Source organism: Camelus bactrianus, chromosome 16 (genome assembly GCF_048773025.1).
Source record: "Camelus bactrianus isolate YW-2024 breed Bactrian camel chromosome 16, ASM4877302v1, whole genome shotgun sequence".
NCBI classification, from domain to species: domain Eukaryota; kingdom Metazoa; phylum Chordata; class Mammalia; order Artiodactyla; family Camelidae; genus Camelus; species Camelus bactrianus.
Genome location: NC_133554.1, coordinates 9,934,725 through 9,955,811, shown reverse-complemented (window position 1 = coordinate 9,955,811; position 21,087 = coordinate 9,934,725). Strand labels below are relative to the sequence as shown.

Genomic DNA, 21,087 nt, shown 5'->3' with positions numbered 1-21,087 from the left:
GAGCGCGATAAAACCTGGCCAAGGGTGCCACCTGGAGGGCAGCTGAGGCCTTAGCAGCAGGAAGCTGAAGCCTAGGCTGCCTGTGAGTGTAGGGGAGGTCAGACCAAGGGACTCACCTGTGGTGAGAGACCCCAATAATGGTGTGGGCTAGCAGATTTGGGAAGAACTTACAAAAGGGCCCCACTAGGTGAGGAGTCAGCTTTATACACATACCAGACCCGGCGAGATGCTGTGGTACTAGGGCTCATGGCACCAGTCAGAATAAGACCTTTCTTGCCCCTTTCCTCCCCTTCTCCCCAGCGTCAACTCTGGAGGAAGGAAAATCAGCCTAGTGAGTGAGAAAGAGAGTCTCAGGGTGTATGAGCAGTAGGGGAGGGGAAATAGGAGTTTATCTCACACACACACACACACACACACACACACACACACACACACTCACTCACTCACTCACACTTTTTCCTGTTGCATACGGCCTATCCAAAATAGATCAGGTATGGAGATCCCTTAAAAAACTAAAAATAGACTTACCCTATGATCCAACAATCCCACTCCTGGGCATATATCTGGAGGGACCTCTAATTTGAAAAGACACATACACCCCAATGTTCATAGCAGCACTATATACAATAGCCAAGACATGGAAGCAGCCTAAATGTCCATCAACAGATGACTGGATAAGGAAGTTGTGGTATATTTATACAATGGAATACTACTCAGCCATAAAAAACCAAGTAACACCATTTACAGCAACATGGATGGACCTGGAGATTATCATACAGTACACTGTATGTATCATTACTTACAGTGAAGGAAGCCAGAAAGAGAAAAAAAAAATACCACCTGATATCGCTTATACATGGAATCTAAAAAAATGACACAAATGAACTTATTCACAAAACAGAGAGACTCACAGACATAGGAAACAAACTTATGGTGACCAGGGGAGATGGAGTGGGGGTGGAGGGATAAAAGGGAGTTCTGGATTTGCAGATACCATCTACTATATATAAAATAGATAAACACCAAGGGCCTACTGTATAGCACAAGGAACTATATTGACTACCTTGTGATAGCCTATAATGAAAAAGATTATGAAAAGGAATATATATATATATATATATATATATATATATGAATTACTATGCTGTACACCAGAAATTAATACATTGTAAATCAACTATTCTTCAATTAAGTTAATAAATAAACAAAAAGCATATGCAGAGTCAAGAAACAAAACAAAAAAAAAAACAGATGGGGAAGGTACAAGGGAGACGTTTTCCTCAAATAAACTTTAAATTATTTTTTGGGTTGTACTTTTTTGCATTTTTAATTGTGGTAAAACATAACATAAAATTTACCATTTTAACCGTTTTTAAATGTATAATTCCGTGGCACCAAGTACACGTTATAACATTGTTATAAATCCATCTCTAGAAGATTTTCATCATCCCCAGTGGAAACCCCATGCCCACCAAACAATAACTCCCCATTAGCCCCGGCCCCCCACCCCTGGCAAGCACTATTCTATCCTCCATCTCCATTAATTTGACCATTCTGTATATTCTTTAAAATTGCAATTACTGAAATGAGACTTTTAGAACTTGAAGTGACCTAGGAATTTTTTTGCCAAAGAAGAGTGTCCAAAAAACCCCGTCTCTGTATTCAATTCAAAAGGGTGATAATGAACCACCCCCACGGAACAAGTCTGAATGAAGACTGGGAGGCAAAAATCAAGCTTCCTTATGATGGTCCCCTGTGGGCAGTACTGGATCAACCTCACACTCACAAACAAGGGGCTTCTTTTACTCATAGGAGGAGAGATCTAGAGATACACAGGCCAGGCGAGAAGATGTTTGCAAATAACATAGCCAATAGGGGTTGGTACCTGAAATATACACAGAACTCATCCAACTTAGTATCAAAAAAGTAAACAACCCAGTTTAAAGATGGACAGAGGATCTGAATAAACATTTGCCCAAAGAAGACACACAGATGGCCAACAGGCACATGAAAAGATGCTCGACATCTCTAATCATCAGGACAATGCAAATCAAAACCACAACGAGATACCACCTCACGCCTGTTACAATGGCTATGATCATAAAGACAAGAAACAACCAGTGTTGGCAAGGATGGAGAGGAACGGGAACTTCCACGCACCATTCGTGGGAATGTAAAATGGTGTAGCCACTATAGAGGTTCCTCAAAAAAACCCTAAAAATGGAACCACCATATGATCCAGCAATTCCACTTCTGGGTGTTTACCGGAAGAAAACAAAAACAGTAATTCAAAAAGATATATACACCCCTATATTCATTGCAGCATTATTTACAATAACCCAGACACTGACACAAACCAAGTGCCCATCAACAGATGATTGGTTTGAGAAGATGCAGCGCACACGCTCGCAAGCACGCACACGCACACACACACAATGGAATCCTATTCAGCCATAAAAAAAAGAGTGAAATCTTGCCGCTTGTAACAACATGGATGGACCTAGAGGGTATTATGCTAAGTGAAATAAGTCAGACAGAGGGAGACAAATACTTACACGTGGAATCTAAAAAACAAAACAGAAACAGTGTCATAGATATAGAGAACAAACGGGTGACTGCCAGGGGGGAGGAGAGTGGAAGAACGGACAAAACAGGTGAAAGGGATTAAGAGGCACAGATTTCCTGCTATAAAAGAAATAATTCATGGGATGTAATGTACAGCGGGTCCTAGGGAAGCACAGATGGAAAACCACTCACCTTATCCACTGTCCTCATTGTACAAGATGGGAAGACTGAGGCTTGGGAAGCAGCAGGGGTGGGCACCCAGCGGTCTGGGGCAGAGGTGGCAGTGCTCACAGGCTCCAGCCCTTACAGAGAGCTCTCCTGTCCAGCAAGAGCGCTTTACAATTTCTAATGCGTTCTCACTGACAGGATCTCAAACAGTGAAACTAGGGCCTCTCCCCCGCCCCCACCTCCGAGCCAGTCCCACCAAAGCCCCATCTCTAGGGGCTCAGCAAGGACGTGGCGCCTCTGGGCGTGGGGCCCGGCAGGGTGACGGTGGTGGCCACTCGAACCCCATGGAGGTTGTTACAATTTCCAGGACCTGGGTTGATCACTCTGTTCGGACTGGATGAGACCTCACCTCATCTGGACTCCTTAATGGGCCCGGCAGGTGAGCAGAACCCCAGTCGGTGACAGGTGCCTCACCTGAACCGGACAACAGCAACACGGGACAAAGGCCTTAACAGGTGAGCGGAGCCCGGTCGACAGGAGGTGGAAGCAGCGGGCCTGCCGGTGCTTGCTCATCGTTTCTGCTGGGTCTTGATCTCAGAAGATAGAAATGGTAGCATAACAGACCACGTTTGGCCAGTGAGAAGTGCCCAGCACCCCCTGGTTAGATTTACTGTCCGCTTAGAGAAGGCCTGTGTACATAAAATGAAAAAGGTGCTTGCGACGTTCCCCACCCCCCCCCCCCGAATTTTCAAAAGAAAACTTGCTACATCGAGGCCTTCTAGGTGTAAAGAAGCTGCCTACGTAGGATGAAGTCGAGGTAGAAAATTGCACTTTGTGTAAGTGGCCATTTGCTTTTTTTTTTAAAGAATCATAGAAAAGAAGTGTCTTTTGGAAATGACTTTTCAAAAACAAAAAACTGCCTTTTTATTGTCAATTTGCCTGGGGTAACGGTTTACACTTTGGTTTGATCACAGCCCTACTTTCCTCCTGCGCTGGGAAATTCAGAGGAATTGGCCCCAGTCATTTGGTGGCCTATAGCTCAAGGCGGCCCTGGGGAGTCAGAATGTGTTTCCTGGTCATAAACACCAGACAGGACATGCCAGGCTCTCCTGGGTGTTTCTGCAAAAACCTGGGTGCTCTTCGCGGACCCTCCCCCGGGTGAGGCGGGTGGGAGGCATCTTGACCCGTGCTGCGGGAGGTGGGCGGGCGTGGACAAGCTGTCACACAGCGAGGCCACAGGGCTGTGTCTCCACCTGCCGCTGTGCCTCTGACTGCAGTAATTTAAAAAGTGAACACCTGTTAAAAATCCGTGGGTTCGGAAACCTAGTGTGTTCTGCATTTCCCCCCAGGACGCTCGCAGTCTTGATCCTGTTTTGATTCCTCCGGGAGCAGGGGAGTCTGTGCCGTAGTTCTCTGCGTGGTCCGCGGAATCTTCAAGGGTCCTTGAGACCTTTATTCAGGGGATCCACTAACAGCAAGACAGGATGTGCCTTTCTGACTCTCATTCTTTCTGGAGTTTTCCGGAGGCCCCACCAGGTGTGACGTTACCACAGGCTGCAAGCAGGGGTGAGAACCCAGCCGTCTGCTATTAAGCCGGACAGGCAAGGGATTGGCAAGACTGTAAAACGAAACCACTCTTTTATGGAAAACAGGCTCATAAAAATGTTACTTATGTTAACATGTTTTCCACAAAAGAGTCCTCTACACGTAGATTCTGTGTTTGGGGATGAGCGGAAAATAACCAGAACTGGTTCACACTATGAGCAAAGTATTATACCAGTCAGTCAGTCAGTCAGTCTCCCAGGTGGTCTGAATTCCAGCTGAAGCTTCCCTCTCCCCTCGAGCAAGCTGCCTCCTCTCTGGCCCACGGGCACTGGATGGTTCCCAAGAACTCCTCCTGGTTCAGCATATTAAGTCTCTTCAAGGTCTTCTCCCATGAGACCTGGGAGCTCCCCTCAGATGGGGACCCCACTCCCCTCGCCAGTGTCGGTCTTCTCTGAATGTTCAGGAAACAGGAACCATAGCCACGCACTGTAGGGACATTCAGGTGAGACCGTGACTGTGGAAAAGCTGTGGACACGGAAAAGCACCAGATACACATGAACTTTAACAAAGACCTGAAAAGCTAAGCATAAATATGGACACCACATACCAAAGATGAGACAAAAGTCTGAAGTGAGATGCTTGTCAAAAGTATTCTGAGACTTTATTAATTCGTACCTATTGAAGAAAAAAAAAACCCTATATACAGCTATGTGCACAAAACTCGAAAGACCAGAAGCAATACATCTCTCTGGCGTGGGCCTTACCATTACTCCTTATTTAAAACACACTAGATTTCCCCATGACTATAAAAATGACATGGTCATTGTAGAAAATTTGAAAAATAGGAGAAAGCATAAGAAGGAAAATAAAAATCACCCATAATCCCACCACTCAGAGATAACTTAACATTTTTGCTGTATCTCTTCTATGCTTAAAAAAAAAAAAAAACATTTTATATGTGTTTTACACGAGTGACGTCACACTAAATACAGTTTTGTGTCCTGCTTTTTTCACTTCGCATGGCATTAGGAACATCTCCCCATGACGTTACAAATTCTTGGTGAATATGAATGCACCGGCCACTTGTTCGGCCCCACGTGAGGACTGGGCGTTCGCCCCGGGCTGGGCACCACGCTGCCTGGATGGGGAATAAATAGAAGAGACGCCAGAAAAGCAGGTGCGGGATTGCTGAGTCCACAGCACAGATGAATTCTGGGCTGATCTCCTTCCCTGGGAGGGAGTCCGGCTCCGAGCAGGATTTCCCTGCTTCACATGAGGGCTTGCTGGCAGGTTCATTCATCTGAGATCAGGCCTGGCCAAGGTCTGTGTCACGAGGCTCTGACACGAAGGTCAGCCAGGATAGGGAGCATTTCTGAACTGACAGTGTCAGTCAGTGGAAAACGCGGCTCTGCTTGCTCCCCGGCTAGTTAGTTAACTCCTTTTCAGGAGCGAGGTTAGGAGGAGTCAGGGTCCTCTAAAAAGACCCTGCTCCGAGCAGCTTTGGGCTTTCAGCTCCGTGGCTGAGCGAGGGTCAAAAAGCAAGAGCAAATGAGAAAAAGAGTAATCACCCCAGATGGCTCAGGGAACAAGAGCAGGGTAGGCGGGTGATGTCCACTGCAGCCTCTGGACGGGGCCCAGCAGCCGGGCCAGCCTGCCTCGCCTGGTAGCCGATGGTCTTGCTGCGACACCACTCGAGCAGAATCTGCTTGATGCTGCTGGCGCTGGCCACTCCGAAGCTCTGTGAGCGCTTCAGCTTTGCCCGGGTCTCGCCCTTCCCCCTGCGGAGAGAGGGCAGGCCTGCTGGGGGCTGGGGGCCAGGGGGCTGCCTCTCAGCTGCCATCTGCTCCGGGAATGTGCCCCACCAGCTCTGCTCACCCAGGGAGATGCTCTGTCGGCAGGCAACCTCCCAGCCCCACGCCCACATCCAGGCGTGCGCCCCGTGTCCCAGCTGCACTGCGTCCACTGATGGGGTCCGGCAGGACCAGCCCCCTTCCAGCCTCCAGGCCCCCTGTGTACTTCCCACACTGGCGATCCTGCGGCAGAGGACCTGAGCCCACATGGCCCATGCCCCTGCCCTCTGCTTGGAAAACCCTCCTCGCCTCCTCCATCCCACCCTTCCTCTGAGCTCCTTCCGAGGCCGCCCTCCCTCATGGTTTCCTATTCTAGGCCCCAAAGACACTCTTTATCGGCCAAGATCAGGTTGTCTGGGTCAGTGGGACAGTTCCTGTGTCTGTCCCCCTCACCAGAGTCAGAGCCTTGGGAGCCAGGACTGGGGGGTCATTGTCTCATAGGCCTGGGCCAACCCTAAATGTAACAGGAATCAATACCACTCACTGACAGGAGGGCTGGATAAACATGCAAAGGTGGCCCTGTTTCTAATGGGGCGGGCGGTGTAGTGTGACAGGGAGCCAGTGGTACTGGGGTCTCACTGTGTCACCTCCAGCTTCTGCTGGGAATCCCAGTGACTGCCCTCTGGTCTCCCCAGTCATGCCTGGAAACTAACCTGTCCAGTTGGATGAGGGATGTGGGTGTGAGGGTGCCTGGAGTTCCCTCTGGGAATGTGGGAGAGGGGCTGGGGTCTCATCACAGCCTCCCTTCCCAAAACTGGAGCCACCTGCCCCTCAGCCGGCCCTGTAGCCAGCCCTGACCTATGTCTTGCCTGAGAGGTCACATCTTGGGGAACTGCCCTCGGGGGAACAGGACAGGGCCAGCTTTGCTCTGCCTGCCTGCCTGACCCCAGTGTGGGCTCAGGCTTTCTTTGGGGGCCCAGACTGGTCTGGGAGGGTGCTAAGAGCATCCATACTTGCCGGCTCCTGTGTCCTGCTCCCATTTCTCAAACAATGCCTTCCGGGCCTGTGCCCCCGAGGTGCGGGGCAGCGTCTGCGACCGCACCAGCTCCCGGCGACGCTCCCCCTGCCGATGGGCCTGAGTCGTGGCTGGCGGCTGTGTGGAGGGGGGCGACTGGGGTGGCGTCACCCGAGGTGGGCTGAGGAGAGACCACCGAGTCAGGAGCACAGATCTGGCCATCACTAGCTCGCACAGGCCCCGGGCCTCCACCCCACTGAATGTGAAATGAGGCAGCGGCGGGGCTACAGGCAGAGAGGAAGCACCCCTGTTCCAGCCCCCAACCGGTTCCGCAGGTTTTTGGAACTGAGCTGCTGTCTGAGGCCGGCCTAGCCAGCAGTGGGCCCCCTCTCTGCACATAATCGCCCCTCGGCAGGTGTCAATGCCTGGGGTGGGCGGGGGCGGCCTCCTGGCAGGACAAGCACCCAGAACCAGCCCCACCAGGATCAGGCCCCCTCCTCGCCACCACTAAGTAAGATCCCCTCTGTTTCCCCCCTAAAACAGTTTGTCAGAAAGTCACAATTCTCCTTTTATTATTAAGAGGGGGAGAAAAAAGCCAAGCCAGCCCCCACCCAACACCCAGCTCCGATCACAGTCCAGAGGGCCTGGGGGCAGCGCATGGGGACAACCGGAGGCCAGGAGGCAGCCTGTAACACAGGGAAGCCCCCACAGACCTCCCCCAGGGTAAGGGACTCTCCAGGTAACTCCTCAGTCCACAAGCAGGAAGCCCCCAGCTCAGAGGGAGCCTAGCCAGGATGGCTGAAGATCCATCCTGTGGGGACTGAGAAACTCTCTCCAATCTTTGGACAGACTTGCTTTGAAGGATCCTTAAAGAAACCAGCCCTCCGCCGTATTGCTCCAAACAAAACTCTCTACCAAGCTTCGCTGCCTCATTTCTCCTCTCAAACCCCACTAGGCGACACTGCTGCCTTAGTTCTCCAGAGGCACCAAGCCAAGGAAGGTGCCTCCTCCTGGGGTTGGCACTGGGAGCTCCGTGCAGGGGCCTGGGTAGCCTGGGTCCAAGGCCAAGGCCAGACACTTCCTGGGGAGTGACGACCCTGCCACTGGGAACAGGGGCCCTGACTCGCCTGTTATCGTTCCTGCTGGCCGTCACCCCCCCATAGCCAGAGCTGGACAAAGTCCGTGGGAGGGAATAGTTCTTCTCTGCGGGACAAAGGGAGGGAGAGAAATAACAAACCCTGGCCTTGGGGAGGGCCACCACTGCCTGCCTCCCATCCTTTGACCCCACCCTGAGCTAGTCACCCAGCATCACTCTGGGCACTGGCAGGACCTCTGGGCTAAGCTGACCCTGCCTGGGCCAACAGTTGAGGAGAAAGGATGCTGGAACATAGAGCAATGACATAAAAGAGGTCCTTTAAAGTACTCCTCACTGCATTTGAGAGCACAGAGCCCAGGGCCTTCTGTGCTGCATATCCAGTAGATACCATGTTACCAAGCCCTCATTCTGGAAATCCACAAAGCCCGACCCCAGGACACACCCTGGGGCCTGATCACAGGTCCAAGACAGCCCCAGGGGGACCATGCCAGGTTTGTTACACACACAGTGTGCAGGGCAGGCGGCCACCTTCTAACCACAGCCTTGATCTGCAGTAAAAGCCATGGTCGTACCCCGCAGGATGAGGCTACTTCACAGCACCTCTGGGAGACGAGCCGGGAAAGATGGGCCCCATCTGATGGAGCAGGCGAGCTGGGGACGGGGGTGGCAGTGACAAGCAGAGTGGGTAGGGCCCGGCCCCAGGATTTCTGAGTCTCTTGCAAACCACCCCCAGCCCCTGACCTCCCTCCCATTTTGAGGTCATGGTCTCCTGCTCCTACCACTGGGACTGGGAGTCCAGGATGTGCTGGCCTCGCTGAGGCTTGAGCTGAGGCCCCCCAGGATGGCAGCAGACGTGGGCGAGAGAGCTGTGGCTGAGGTCTCCCCAGAGAACTTCTCGGAGACTCGTGTGATGGCCGTGACTGGCTGGTGAGGCTGCCGCAAAGAGAGGCTCACAGGTCGAGGCTTGAGGGGCTCTGGTGTTGGGATGGTTTGGGCGGCTTCGGGGGGCCCATCACCCGGACCTGAAACAGGTGACCAGCAGGGGTCGGGGGGTTTCAGCCATGGCATTGACAGGGGCCTCAGAACCACCCAGGAGGACTCCAGCCTCTGTGAACTCTCCTCTCACCTCCTCCAGGAAGGCCTCCCTGATCACTCCTGCCTCCCTGATCTCCCCCTACTGGGGAAGTCTCACTGCTCCAACCAGAGGTGATGCCTGCTCCAACATTCCCTAATAGATAGTTCAAGAAATAGTTGCCTGTCAGTCCACTCTCTACCCTGCTCAGTGCTTGGACAATTCCCCAGTCCCTGCGGGTATTCCTCCAGCCAGCCCTCCTGGGCCATCAGCCCCCACCTGCCCCAGGCTGGTGCCCGTTCTCCACGATGTACGAGTTTGAGGTTCTCCTCATCTCCGCCTCGCTGGCTTCGTCATGGTGATCCACACTCTACAGAGAGACAAACACCGCGGAGGCCCAGTCAGCCGGGGCCAGCTGCCCACCCCGAAATCAATTCCCAAAGCTCCCCCTGGTTCGAGCAGGGCAAATGCTTTTGAGAGAGACAGACCCCAGGAGGTATGGTGATGGGCCAGGGTCACCCAGGAGGCTAGGGGGACTCAGCCCCAGCAGTTGAGCCCCCGAGATCCTGGAGGCAAATGGCTCCACTGGACACATTCCAGACCCCCAAGATGCTAGGGACAAAAGTCAAGACAGAGTTCCAAAGGACTGTTCAAGGTGGCCCTACCCGTCCCCAAGGCTGGACCGGGTGACGGGGGCTGGGAGAGCCTGGCCCCTGCTCGTGCCAGGGGCTGCCTGTGTGGGAGCAGCCTAACCCAGCGACACACGGTCTTTCTGGGCCAACAATGGGCCTTGGAGCCCAATGGTGAAGCCTTACCATTGGATGCAGGGTCACAAGATTTGCCTGGATGTCCAGAGTACTGGGGCCTGACTGGCTCCTTGAGGCCCCTCCATCCCCTCTGGGCTGCAGCGGTGGGGAGTGTCATGCAGAGAGAGAGCCCAGACCAAGGGCCAGCAGGGGAACCCGCCATCCAGGCTGTGCTGCCGGCCCCTCCTGGGTCTCAGTTTCCCTGTTTGAGATAAGGGAGTAGGCTAAAAAAGCATCTACCACTTCAACCCCTTTCTGGCCATGCCACTTAAACCAACATGCTCTGTCCTCCCAGGTAGGTGCTACCACACCCATTTTACAGATGGGACCCGAGGGCTCAGAAAGGGGATGTGTGCTGTGCAAGGTTACACAGTGAGCAGCAGCTGAGATGAGGCCAGGAGGGACATTATCCTCAACCTTGGCCCTGCCTTTCTCACAGTGAAGGAGGATGGAGGGCTCAGAGCATCTGTGAGGCTGGTGGGTCGGCCTGGCAAGAGGGGTACAGGGGCAGACGCCTATAAGGGGCTCTACCAAGAGCCCACAACGGGTGGCTTGAGAGGTTGGCCATACCTCTCCTTAGATGGCCGCACATCTCCAGATGGGTCCCCTTGTCTGCTAGGTTCCCAAATGACAAAAGCCCATCCCTGGCCCCCGACGGCTCATCCATGCCACCCTACCCATCCATGGGGAATCAGTCTGGCGGGGGAGCCAGCACCTTGAGCAGGCGGCGAAAGGCTAGCATGAGGGCGCACGCCTGAGACAGACTTCACCCAGCCCAGGGGGTCAGAGAGAGCCTCCCAGAAGCAGCGGGGCTGAGCCAGCCTGGAGTGAGCCAGGCAGACCAGGAGTGGAAGCCATGCCCCGCAGAGAGACTAGTGTCTGCCAGAGACATCAAGGCACAAAGCATTCAGATCCAGTGGCTAGAGAAGCAGTACACAGTCCAAGGTGCCAGCCGGGAGAACTCGGACATGACTCCTTGGACAAGAAGGAACTGAAGGTCATCAGTTCTGGGTTTTAGGAACATCCTTCAGAAGCCAGTGAGACAGTGGCATGGAAGGGGGTGACCAGATGGCCAGGTACCTCCCTACTCCTGGGTAGGGACCCAGGGAGGAGAGATGGGGCAGTGAAGGAGTGGAGGGCAAAAGGGATTCCAAGGTTTGCAGGGAGTAAGTGAATGTGGAGGAGGGGGAGACATCACACCTCTTCTAGGCAGGGGCTTTGGGCCTGGCTGACGTGACCTGGGGGGGTGGGGTTGGTGGGAACTGCAGCCATGAGGCGCGGGGAAGAGGTCTGAGGGACTCTCCCTGATGGAAGAGGTAGGACAACGTTTACAGGCTGAGAGAAAGGCTCCAGCAGGGGGAGGGACACTCGGAGAGGTTGGGACCCTGGGGAGAAAGGAGAGGACGGGACTTGAGCCCGGGGAGAGACTGGGCTTGGAGAGGAGGTGACCATTCAACTTCCAATTCAGAAGGACGGAGCAGGAAGGGCTAGGCTCACTGGCAGGAACAGTGGAGAAGTTGAGGGCGGCCATCTCCTTGTGCCTCAGAGTGTGGAGGGCACCCCTAGAGCCACAACGAGCCTAACCTGAAGCCAGCTCAGCAGAAGGAGGAGAAACAGCCAGCCTATCCTGAATCCCGGACCCCACCTGTCACCAGGCTCTCAGCTCTGGGGGCCGTGTCCCCCTCCACCCCCCCATACTCTGGTCCGACAGGTTCCACAGGTCTACACAGGGGCCTGGAGAGATGGGCTGATGGTGAAACCATTTTCCCAGGAATGTGGGTCTCTCTGGGGGACGCCTGCCCCTGCACGTTGCAGGCTCCTCACCCCCCAGGATGACCCAGGGGACCAGAAGCCACAATCAGACAGGAAGTAGTTTCAGGACTAGGTGGATTCCTGCCAAGGGGTCTCCAGCAAAGCAGGAGGGAAAGGGGATGGGGGCTGAGTCATGCTGGGAGGCTGGAGTCCCAGGTTCCCCCTGCCCCTCCTCCCCCCTCCCCCACTCCAGGACTGGAACTCCTGCTCACCTAAGGAAGGGGCTCCAACCACGCCTCAGACCAAAGGGCTGTTCAGAGACCACCCTCCATCCCACCACACAAGCTTGGGGGTCACCCCTAACCTTACGCCATGACTAGAGGCAGAAGCAGAGTCAGGCTGGGGTTTCTCTGTCCACAAAGCACTCATGCCTTCCAAGAGCAGGAAGGACAACTCAAGACAAACTTGTGAGGCCCAGGGAGTGGGGTGGGGAGAGTGGGGTATCCACCCCAGCGCGACCTGAGCCTCAAGCCACAGAGCTGGGCTGGGCCGTGGTCCCCAAGCCCACCCACAGGGCCCCCAGCTCCTTCCTTCCCTTCAGCCACAGGGAAGGGAACCAGGGGAGGGGACCTCTGTGTGCTGGGGCCAAGATAAAATCACTGGAGAGCCCAGAGGACGGGATGGGTCCTGGGGAGCTGGCTCGAGCACCTCCAAGATCTGGGCTTTGTTTTAAGAAGGGGGAGGCTTCCAGGAGGGAGCCCAAGCCTGGGAATGTCAGGAAGAGAGACTGGGGATGGGTAAGTCCGAGTTCGGCGACCCTCTCCCTGGGGAAGTTTGCATACACTGCTGTGAGGGCAGGAATCTTAGTTTGGGCATCCCTGGTGCTGCCAGACCCCACGCGGGCTCGTGCATGGACAGGGGAGCGTCTGTGTGCCCAGCACAGCCCCCGACGTGTGTGCGGCCAGAGTCCCCAGCCTGAGCCCCAGCCTGAGCCCCAACCTCGGCTGCCCCACCCTCTGCCTCCTCCACCCTCTGCCTCCTCCCGGCTCACACCATGGTTTTAAGGACTCATTTCAAACTTCTCCCCAAAGCATTTAGCACTCTTATCACACAGTGTGTCTGGGAAAGGAAGGCAGATAAGGCAAGTCTGGTTTCTTTCACGGTCAGACCTCGACGCTGCTTCTGCCAGTCACTCCTGAGAGGCTCCACTGCCTCTGACATGGGGACCTGGTGGCTCCTGCTCAGCCGAGGGACATTTCCAGGCCTGGCCTCAGGCTGCTACCATCCACTGAAGGTCCCCAGCCAGCTCCCTCCACTAGTCAGACCACCGCTGTGGCTCTGTGGACATGCTTACAAGCCAACTTGGCTGATGTCACCGTTATAGCCACCCAGCCCACGCAGCACAAGGGGCAAAGCAGGGCAGGGCCAATCCCCCTTAGAGACGAGGAAACTGAGGTCCAACTGAGAGATGTCCCCAAGGCCTCACAGAAAATGCAACAAAAGCAGTTCTTGTTTGCTCCAGGGTCTCAGGCCTCCTACAGGGAGTCCTCCCTGATTTCTCCCACCCTACTGCCTTGCCCTCTCGCTCCTCCAGGAGCCTCCCTTACTACTCACTGCCTAGCAAGCTCAAGGTCTGCCCACACAGAAGCAGATTACTAGATCAACTCATTCTGCATTGACCCCAAGGCATATACATAGGTTGACTATGCCCCACCTCCAAGCCCCGCAGTCCCGATTGAATCAGAAGGAAACAAAAGGGTCTCAGCAAAGGGTCTCTAAGTCTCATTGCTGGTTACAGAGGGGCAGTGTAACACCAGCCCCCGCAATGCCTGACCACCGCCAGCACTGGCTCTAGTGTGTGGATGAGACCCTCACACCCAGACCCCCTGGGGGCACAGACACAGGCGTATGAGAGGTCAGACAGCCCCGGCACCCAGCTGTGACTGTCCAGTCTTGCCCAGGAGCCCCGATTCCTTGTTCACAATCCAGTGTCCGATCACAAGCTGCCAGGCACAGCCCACGAGCAAGAACATGTGGATAACTCTGTGCAGCACCCCTCACTGCCAGAAACTGGCTGCGAGCCCGTGCCCACACCCCTGAGAGGTGGGCTGCAAGAGAAGTGGGGAGCAGTGCCTCTGGTCGGGCGGGGGAAGCGGCCTCAGGCCCAGGGAGCTGGTGCTCAGGGGCTGCAGAGTGTCCGTCCGACCCCACTGGACACCTTGAGCGTCCTCCACCCGCAGTGCTCAACTACGCCTGCTGTCCCTCCTCCTCTCAGGCCTTCTGAAATCCAGAACCTACTCCCCAGCCGTGTCTCCCTCCTCAACCTGCAGCGGGCTGCAGCATTCCCGCTGACCCCCAATCTCTTCTTCCTGAAGGGGTCCCCTCTCTCGATGTCTCAGAGTGGGCTTTCCAGAGCCTCTGAGCTCCCTGGCAGCTCCTCAGCCTCTTCCCAGGGTTCCTGACTCACCGTCTCCTGCACAGCTGCCTGGAAGGCCTCACCTGATCTTGCTTCAACCACCAGCTCTGGCCTGATATCTCCCTAACCTCTGGCCTTGGCTACTCTCAGCCCACCAGATCTGTGACTCCATCTGCTCCAGGACAGCTTCACCTGGATGTCCCACAGCCCCACACCCTCAGCACAACCCAGATGGAAACTGGCATCTCCACCAGATCTGTGCCCCAGTAGTCCCCCGGCAGGGCTTCGCTCTCTGCCCCCCTGCTCATATCCAAAGACCATCTCACCCTGATGATTCCCCCTTGGAGATCTCCGTCCAAGGCACCCCAGCTCTCCCGCTCCCCAGCGCTGCTCCTGCTATGGCCGTCCTCTCTTCTTGGACCATCACAACTAAGTCCCCCTATCTCCAGCCACCCTCCAACCTGCCACCCATCCTTGAGGGCGCTTGTCAGATACAAGGAGGACCCTGTCTGTCCCCTGCCCAGTGCCCCACTATCCCCATAACCCAGAGAACTAGCTTACCCCACATTGGCCAATTCCCACTGAAAAACTGTTAGACGACTGAAGACACATCTCTCACACGAACGCGTGGATTCGTGTACGTATACGTATTCATGTGTGACTCCAAGAGTAGTTTTCTAAAACTTGGACAGCTGCCTCCACATGCAGATGAGTAGCAAATGTGTGTTAAAATAAAACCTCAGAAACAGCCGATGACACAGTTTATCAGGCACGTGTGAGCTCACAGTGGTGATTTTATAGCGTGGCCAAGGAGTGTTGATGATTGTAGGACAGAATTAAGTGTATCCATATTTCCAGACACTTCACACAGCACTGGGACACCCGGGGGCTCAGCCATCAGCACGTTTAAGAACCCCACCTCCACCCCAAAGCAAAGCCCAACTCCCCGGCCCAGAATCCGGGGGCCTTTACAACTCGCCCTTCCACTCTCATAAGCACCAGGGTCCCTCTGGTCAGTGAGTCCTTTCAGGCCCTTAGAGGCTCTAGGCACAGCCCCCACACCCGCCCCTGCACTAGCAGCAGCAGACCCTAAACCTCCAGCACAAAGCCGGCCTGAGACACCCACTAGGACGGGACTGCTGTCCGGCTGCCTGCACTGCTGCTACTGCTTGGTCTGGGCCATCTCCCACACAGGCTGGGACATCCAGGGGCAAGGGCTAATCTGATCCCCCTCCTCCTGGTCCCTTGAGGTGCAGCCCAGCTTACACAAGGACTCTGCGTGTGTGATGGATTGAACCAAGGAGGGACAGCAGGTGCAGGCTACCCAGACCCTGGAAACCCAAGCCCAGGGCACATGCCTGGGCAGGGTGGAAAATCCCACCTAAGGGCCACTGCACACACCATGGGAACATTCTAACCTGCCACTCCAGGAGGCCCCACGCTCAGGGGAGTGACTGGTCCACACCGGCCTCCGCCCCACCCCCACGCGGTGTGGGCCTCTGGCCGGTCACTGACCCCAGAAATCTAGACTGCCCACGGCTCTTTCCCACTGGTTCCCCTGTCTCTTCTTTCATGGTAAGGATTTACGCCTGCAAGTTTCCAAATGCCCGGCTGCACCCCAACAGACTGCATTCTCCTCCGCTCAACACACAGAAGGGCTTGAGTTCTCAATCCAGGTTAATCAATAACTCAAGCCTTCAGGGTTCAGTGAAGCGGCAACGCGGGTAGCGCGTGAAAGGAGGTGGGGGGGGGGGTGAAGGGTTGCCGACCGTTCCAAGACACAGGCCCGGGGCAGTGTCGAACAGAGAGGGGTAGCACTTCAGCGCCCAAGCCCTTAGTGCCAAGGCACAGTGGAGAGAGGGGAACAGAACAGGGCACGCCTGCAAAGAAGGGAGGGGCCCGAGACAGGTGCAGAGGGCAGGCTAAGCCGGTTTCTCCGAATGATGGCCGGACCCCCACAACCGAGTCGCAGCGGCGGGTGGCGGGACAGCCCCGGCACCGGCACGCACTCCGGACCTAGCGGCGGCGGGGGTCGCGGAGTCCCCCTTCCCCGGCGCCTGAGCACAGACGCCCGCGCTCCCCGAGGCTCACCTGGCCGCGGCCGGACAGCGAGAAGGTGGCGTGGCTGGCGAAGCGCGCGGTGCCCAGGCGGGGCGCACGGTCTGGGACGCCGGGGGCGGGCGGAGGGCTCGGCGTGCCGGGCGCGGGGGTCAGCCCGGTCGCCAAGCCCAGCGCCTCCACCTGGCGCGTCAAGCGCTCGAGTTGCGTCTGCAGCCGCTGGTTGTCGCGCTGCAGCTCGGCCACCGTGCGCGCCAGCGGCCCGGCCAGGCGCAGCGCCTCGGCCACGCGCTGCTCCATGCCGCGCTGCAGCCCCTGCATGTCCTCGTGCAGCGGGCGAACCGCGCCGTCCAGCGCCGCCTCGTAGCGGCCCAGCGCCTCGTGCACCGTGCGCGCCTCCTCGGCGTCGGGGGCCGGCTCCATGGCCGAGCCGGGCGGGCGGGTCTCAAGGAGAGCGGGTCTGGCCCAGTGAGCAGCCGAGCTCTGCAGCTCCGAACCGCGACTGGCCTCCCATGGTTGTGTTCGCCGGAGGGGCGGTGGGAGGGGCGGGCAGAGGCCGGGGCGAGCCCGGCGAGCCCCGGGAATGGGCTCGGCTTGGGGGCGGGGCCTGGGGGCGGGGCCTGGCGGCTCGGGGTCACCCCCAACCCCAGCCCCTGTGACCCACGCGATGCGGAGAGGAGGAGTGTCGTCAGTGGCGCCGGAGGAGAAGAGCTAGCCCAGCCTCTCGTCTCCCTCGGTGCGGAGCTCAAGGAGAGGGCCGAGGCGGAGACCCCCTTGACCCTGGAGAAGCAGTGTGCGACATGTGGGAGGGACTGCGGGCCATCAGAGGAAGGCCTCGACCCCCAAGTGGACTTGATTTAGGAGACAGCGGACGTGGGTTATGCGTTCCCACGGGGCTCTGACGCTCAGGGCCCAGGAACTACTGGCGGTAGGGATCCCCCACTGCTCTGGGGGACCTGAGAGCGGCAGCAGTAACCCCCAGAACTGTCACCCTGTGCACATGACTGCCCGCTCTAAGCCGTGGACACGGCCCTCACAAGCACATACTTACGTGTGGCATCTTGGCCTGGAATTTCTTGTACCTAAGGGAGAGTGAGACAGGTGGTGAAGTCTCTCCTTGTCTCTGCAATTATGCACTCTCCCCTCCCAGCCCCACTCTGTGTAACAAGATTCCTGTGTCCTTCCTGCCAGTGGTCACGGGGCTCCGAGCTCACTGAGTGGCCCCTGTTGGGGCATCCACAAGTGACTGAGGTCAGACAGAGAAGAGAAGGTGTGCTTAGGACCGAATCTCCAAATTCTTGGGTCAGAGACCATGGGACTAATCACCTCTCTCCCTCCATCAGAGTCTCCGTCCCTGGCCTGTAACCACAGGCCAGGGCTCCCACCTCGATTCCCTCTCAACACCCCTTTCATGCTGGAACCCAGATATTCCTCCCTTCCATACCCCCCAACCTCCATACATCACGAGAAAGGGAGGAGTGAAAATAGCTTTTGCTTCGGAATGACAGAACTATGGGCAAAGGTGCTGTCTGACCTCACTTACATTGTAAAGATGATTTGAAATAAAAAATGGGTGCATCTCCTCCTTCTTTGTGCAAAAAGCCTTTCCTGATTAGCCTTCTCCTTCCCAGGCCTGGCCCACTTGAAGGAGGGCTAGTGGCTGGGCAGGCACAGCCTGGTGGCAGGGGAACGAGAGGCCTGAAAGACTTGTTTCTGTCACACTAGGCTTCCCAAGATGTTTGCAGCCACAGACCTCCTGGACGGGCCTGCTCTAACCCAAAGGAGCTGGATCTACCTAACAGATGCTGAACGCCAATCCCCCCTCTCTCCCTGCTCCACAGGGACAGGAAGGAACTCTGGGTTACCTAATCCAAGGAGCCTTCCAGCAATTATTTCATGAGAAAGTCAAATGCCAAAAGGCGTGCATGGGGTGTGTGTGTGTGTGTGTGTGTGTGTGTGTTTTGTAAGTAGCTCTCTGCACACGGTGAGCCAGACTGCTCCCTGCATTCTTTCTCTGGGTGGAATCTTTGATAGAGACTAGGAGAGAGGCTTCTGCTACAGCTTCTGCCCCAAGTAGCACTCAGCGCCTCCAGGTCTGAGCACGGGAGCCTGGAGTTCGGAGACCCTGGTCTCTGCCAGGAAAGCCCAGCCACTTCCTTTGCAGAACCTGAGGAATGGCCAGGTGGGGAAGTTTGGGAGGGACTGAACAGCCTGGTCCCTGGCCCCATGGCCGATGTGCACCTGGGCCTGTGCCTGGTCCAGCAGCATAGAGGGGAGTGGGGGCAGGCAGGGGTCTGGCCTTCTCTCCCAGCTTCCCGGAGAAGGAAGGCTGGTGTGTCTCTAGGGTGGGAACCCTAACGGTTGATAGATTCTAGAGACTAGCTGCCCAGGATCCACCCACACTCTCCCACCTCAGGCAGGTTATCTGGTCTCTCCTGATGTACCATGACGACATCTGGGAGGGGCTGGGCAGGGCTCCATCTGTGACTGGCAAGGGCAGAGATGGGGCTTGCAGTGGGTTTTGGGCAGACAGTACCAGAATCATACCATCCCCCTTGGCTTCTCTGACTGCTGACAGTCAGACCACTGAGTCAGTAGCTGGAGATGAGCCTAGGAGAGGAGAGATGAACCAGGAGTGGGAGGAAGAGGGGCAGAGGGGCAGGGAGAGAAGGAGGGAGGGCAGAGGGGGTGATGCTGAGGTGGGGAGGGTGTGATCGACGACCAGTGCTACCCAAGAGCTGGCTTCACACCACCTGGGGGGAGGCTGCAGCTTGCCCCAGGCCCCAGGGGCTCCTCTCAGCCATCCCCTCAAGGCCCCTCCTCCAACCCTCCCCCAGCTCCTGCCAGGTACCAGACTGTGGAGGAGGTGAGGGCTGATGGACCCTGCTGAACTCCCTCCATATTCACCAGCCCTCATGTCAGCAGGCTATCGAGGCCGACTTCCCACTGAGTCCCAGGGGCTCTGGCACCCACCCTTCCAGCTTCCCTTCCCCTGGCTGTGACCTGTCCACCACCTGCTGGTCCCTTGATCTGCTGTGCTGCTAGGCTGGAAGTGGAATATGGGACAAGGCTTCCTGAGTCCCCTGCCGTCACCTCACGCAGTCAAATCCTTGCCAGGCCCAAACCATGAAGCCAGGAGGTGAGATGGGGAAACGGAGGCCCCGGGAGGGACAGGGACAGGCCCGAGGCCACAAGTAAGGTCCGCAAAGACAGGACCAGAACCCAGGGCCCTGCCTCTAGTCCCAGCACCCCTCTGGGGGCAGCAGTCAAATCCAGCCAAGTCTGGGCAGCTCCTCCTGCTCCCATTTGCCTGGAGGCTCCTGTTCCCTGGAACTGCTCCTCAGAACTCTTCAGAACCCCCTCCAGGCCCTCCGGCACTGCCACCAGAGGACCATCCCTCCTCCTGCCAGTCCTGACTGCCCTCCCACCCCCTCAGCTTCTCCTCCCCAGGGACCTTCCTGAGTGGCTGTTCTTTCCCTCACCCTTTAACCGTGGTCCCCAGGGCTCTGATCTGGGCCTGACCCCTTTCACCCGCAGACCCTTTCTGGGTGGTGTCACCCACCCCCTCCTCCATACTGATGACTCCTGCTTCTCCATCCCCAGCCCAGCCCCTCTCCATATACTATAATTTCATGTGCACAAGGTTAAGTGTACAGACATATGGGGGGAAAAAACCCACATAATATACCACTATACACATACACTAGGGTGGCTACATTAAAAAAAAAAAAAAAGCCAACAATACTATGTGTTGCCAGGAATATAGAGCAACTGGAACTTTAATTCATTGCTGGTGGGAATGCAAAATGATAGTCACTCTGGAAAATAATTTGGTAGTTTTTTTTTAAATCAAGTTAACCATACACTTACAATATGACCCAGAAATTCCACTCTTCGATACTTATTTAAGAGGAATAAAAGCACATATCCACACAGAGACGTGTATACACGTTTATAGCAGCTATATTCATAATGATAAAAATTTGGAAACCTAATTCTAGCATTGGGTGAATAAGTAAACTGTAGTGTCTAGATAAAATGAACACTACTCAGTGATAAAGAGAAAAATTAGTAATACAAGCAAAGATATGAATGGTTCGCAAAGACTATACTAAGTGAGAGAAATCAGATATGAATGAGTGTATGTTGTGTGATTCCATTTATAATATGTAAATCCTTAAAACACGATTCCTTTGGAGAAGGAAAACGGATCAGGATAGAAATCAGATTGGTGGTTGCTAAGGGCCAGAGGTAAGAGGTGAGGCAAAGGACACAACGAACCATTTTAGTCGACAGACATGTTCTTTATCCTGATTGTGGTGCTGGTAAGTGGTGGTAGATAGTAACATTGGTGAATTTTACTTCATGTAAATTTTATCTTAATGAATCTGATTTTAAAAATAGATTGCATGACAGACTTGCTGGCTACCACTGGTCTTGACAGTAAAGTGAAGGCAGTTTGCTGCACTGGAAACTGGTTCCCCTAAAATCTGTTGGGAGGAAAAGACGTGTGACTGTTTGCTGTGTACCAGACATGAGCTGTGGCAGAGGAAGCGGCATAGAGCGCGATAAAACCTGGCCAAGGGTGCCACCTGGAGGGCAGCTGAGGCCTTAGCAGCAGGAAGCTGAAGCCTAGGCTGCCTGTGAGTGTAGGGGAGGTCAGACCAAGGGACTCACCTGTGGTGAGAGACCCCAATAATGGTGTGGGCTAGCAGATTTGGGAAGAACTTACAAAAGGGCCCCACTAGGTGAGGAGTCAGCTTTATACACATACCAGACCCGGCGAGATGCTGTGGTACTAGGG

General features: G+C 55.5%; 2 protein-coding genes across 6 annotated transcripts in view; one reads left to right on the top strand and one right to left on the bottom strand.

The window, feature by feature from the left end:
* LOC141573587 (U3 small nucleolar RNA-associated protein 18 homolog) overlaps positions 1-4,097 on the top strand; it is a 31,761-nt gene extending 27,664 nt beyond the window's left edge. Inside the window, exons 7-8 of the transcript XR_012499417.1 lie at positions 3,101-3,248; positions 4,083-4,097. The gene's annotated coding sequence lies outside the window, so the exon portion shown is untranslated. The remainder of the gene's footprint in view (positions 1-3,100; positions 3,249-4,082) is intronic.
* Positions 4,098-4,909: 812 nt separating this feature from the next.
* Positions 4,910-19,691, bottom strand: LOC141573579 (smoothelin-like protein 2). 5 transcript variants are annotated; one of them, XM_074342510.1, is made up of 7 exons: positions 16,317-16,875; positions 9,531-9,621; positions 8,959-9,201; positions 8,211-8,286; positions 7,082-7,264; positions 5,939-6,056; positions 4,910-5,416 (listed from the first exon to the last, which is right to left on the bottom strand). In XM_074342510.1, exons 1-7 carry the CDS (start codon positions 16,704-16,706, stop codon positions 5,261-5,263), a joined length of 1,257 nt encoding a protein of 418 aa, XP_074198611.1. In that variant the 5' UTR covers positions 16,707-16,875; the 3' UTR covers positions 4,910-5,260. The 5 variants fall into 5 exon arrangements, with proteins under 5 accessions (XP_074198611.1, XP_074198609.1, XP_074198610.1 ...); XM_074342508.1 differs by lacking the exons at positions 4,910-5,416; positions 5,939-6,056; positions 7,082-7,264; positions 16,317-16,875 and adding exons at positions 9,306-9,407; positions 10,067-10,259; positions 17,335-19,691 and having other exon boundaries at positions 7,639-8,286; XM_074342509.1 differs by lacking the exons at positions 4,910-5,416; positions 5,939-6,056; positions 7,082-7,264; positions 16,317-16,875 and adding exons at positions 9,306-9,407; positions 10,067-10,259; positions 14,787-16,310 and having other exon boundaries at positions 7,639-8,286.
* Between the last annotated feature and the right edge of the window lie 1,396 nt (positions 19,692-21,087).

Bases quoted from the DNA above. Each gene is read 5' to 3' on its own strand.
- LOC141573579 (XM_074342506.1), bottom strand. From the start codon at position 16,706: ATGGAGCCGGCCCCCGACGCCGAGGAGGCGCGCACGGTGCACGAGGCG. The intron at 9,408-9,530 runs GTGGGGGCTGAT...ACTATCTATTAG, and splicing joins CGGGCACCAGCCTGGGGCAG to GGAATGTTGGAGCAGGCATC. The intron at 8,287-8,958 runs GTAGGAGCAGGA...TTTGTCCCGCAG, and splicing joins CTGGACTCCCAGTCCCAGTG to AGAAGAACTATTCCCTCCCA.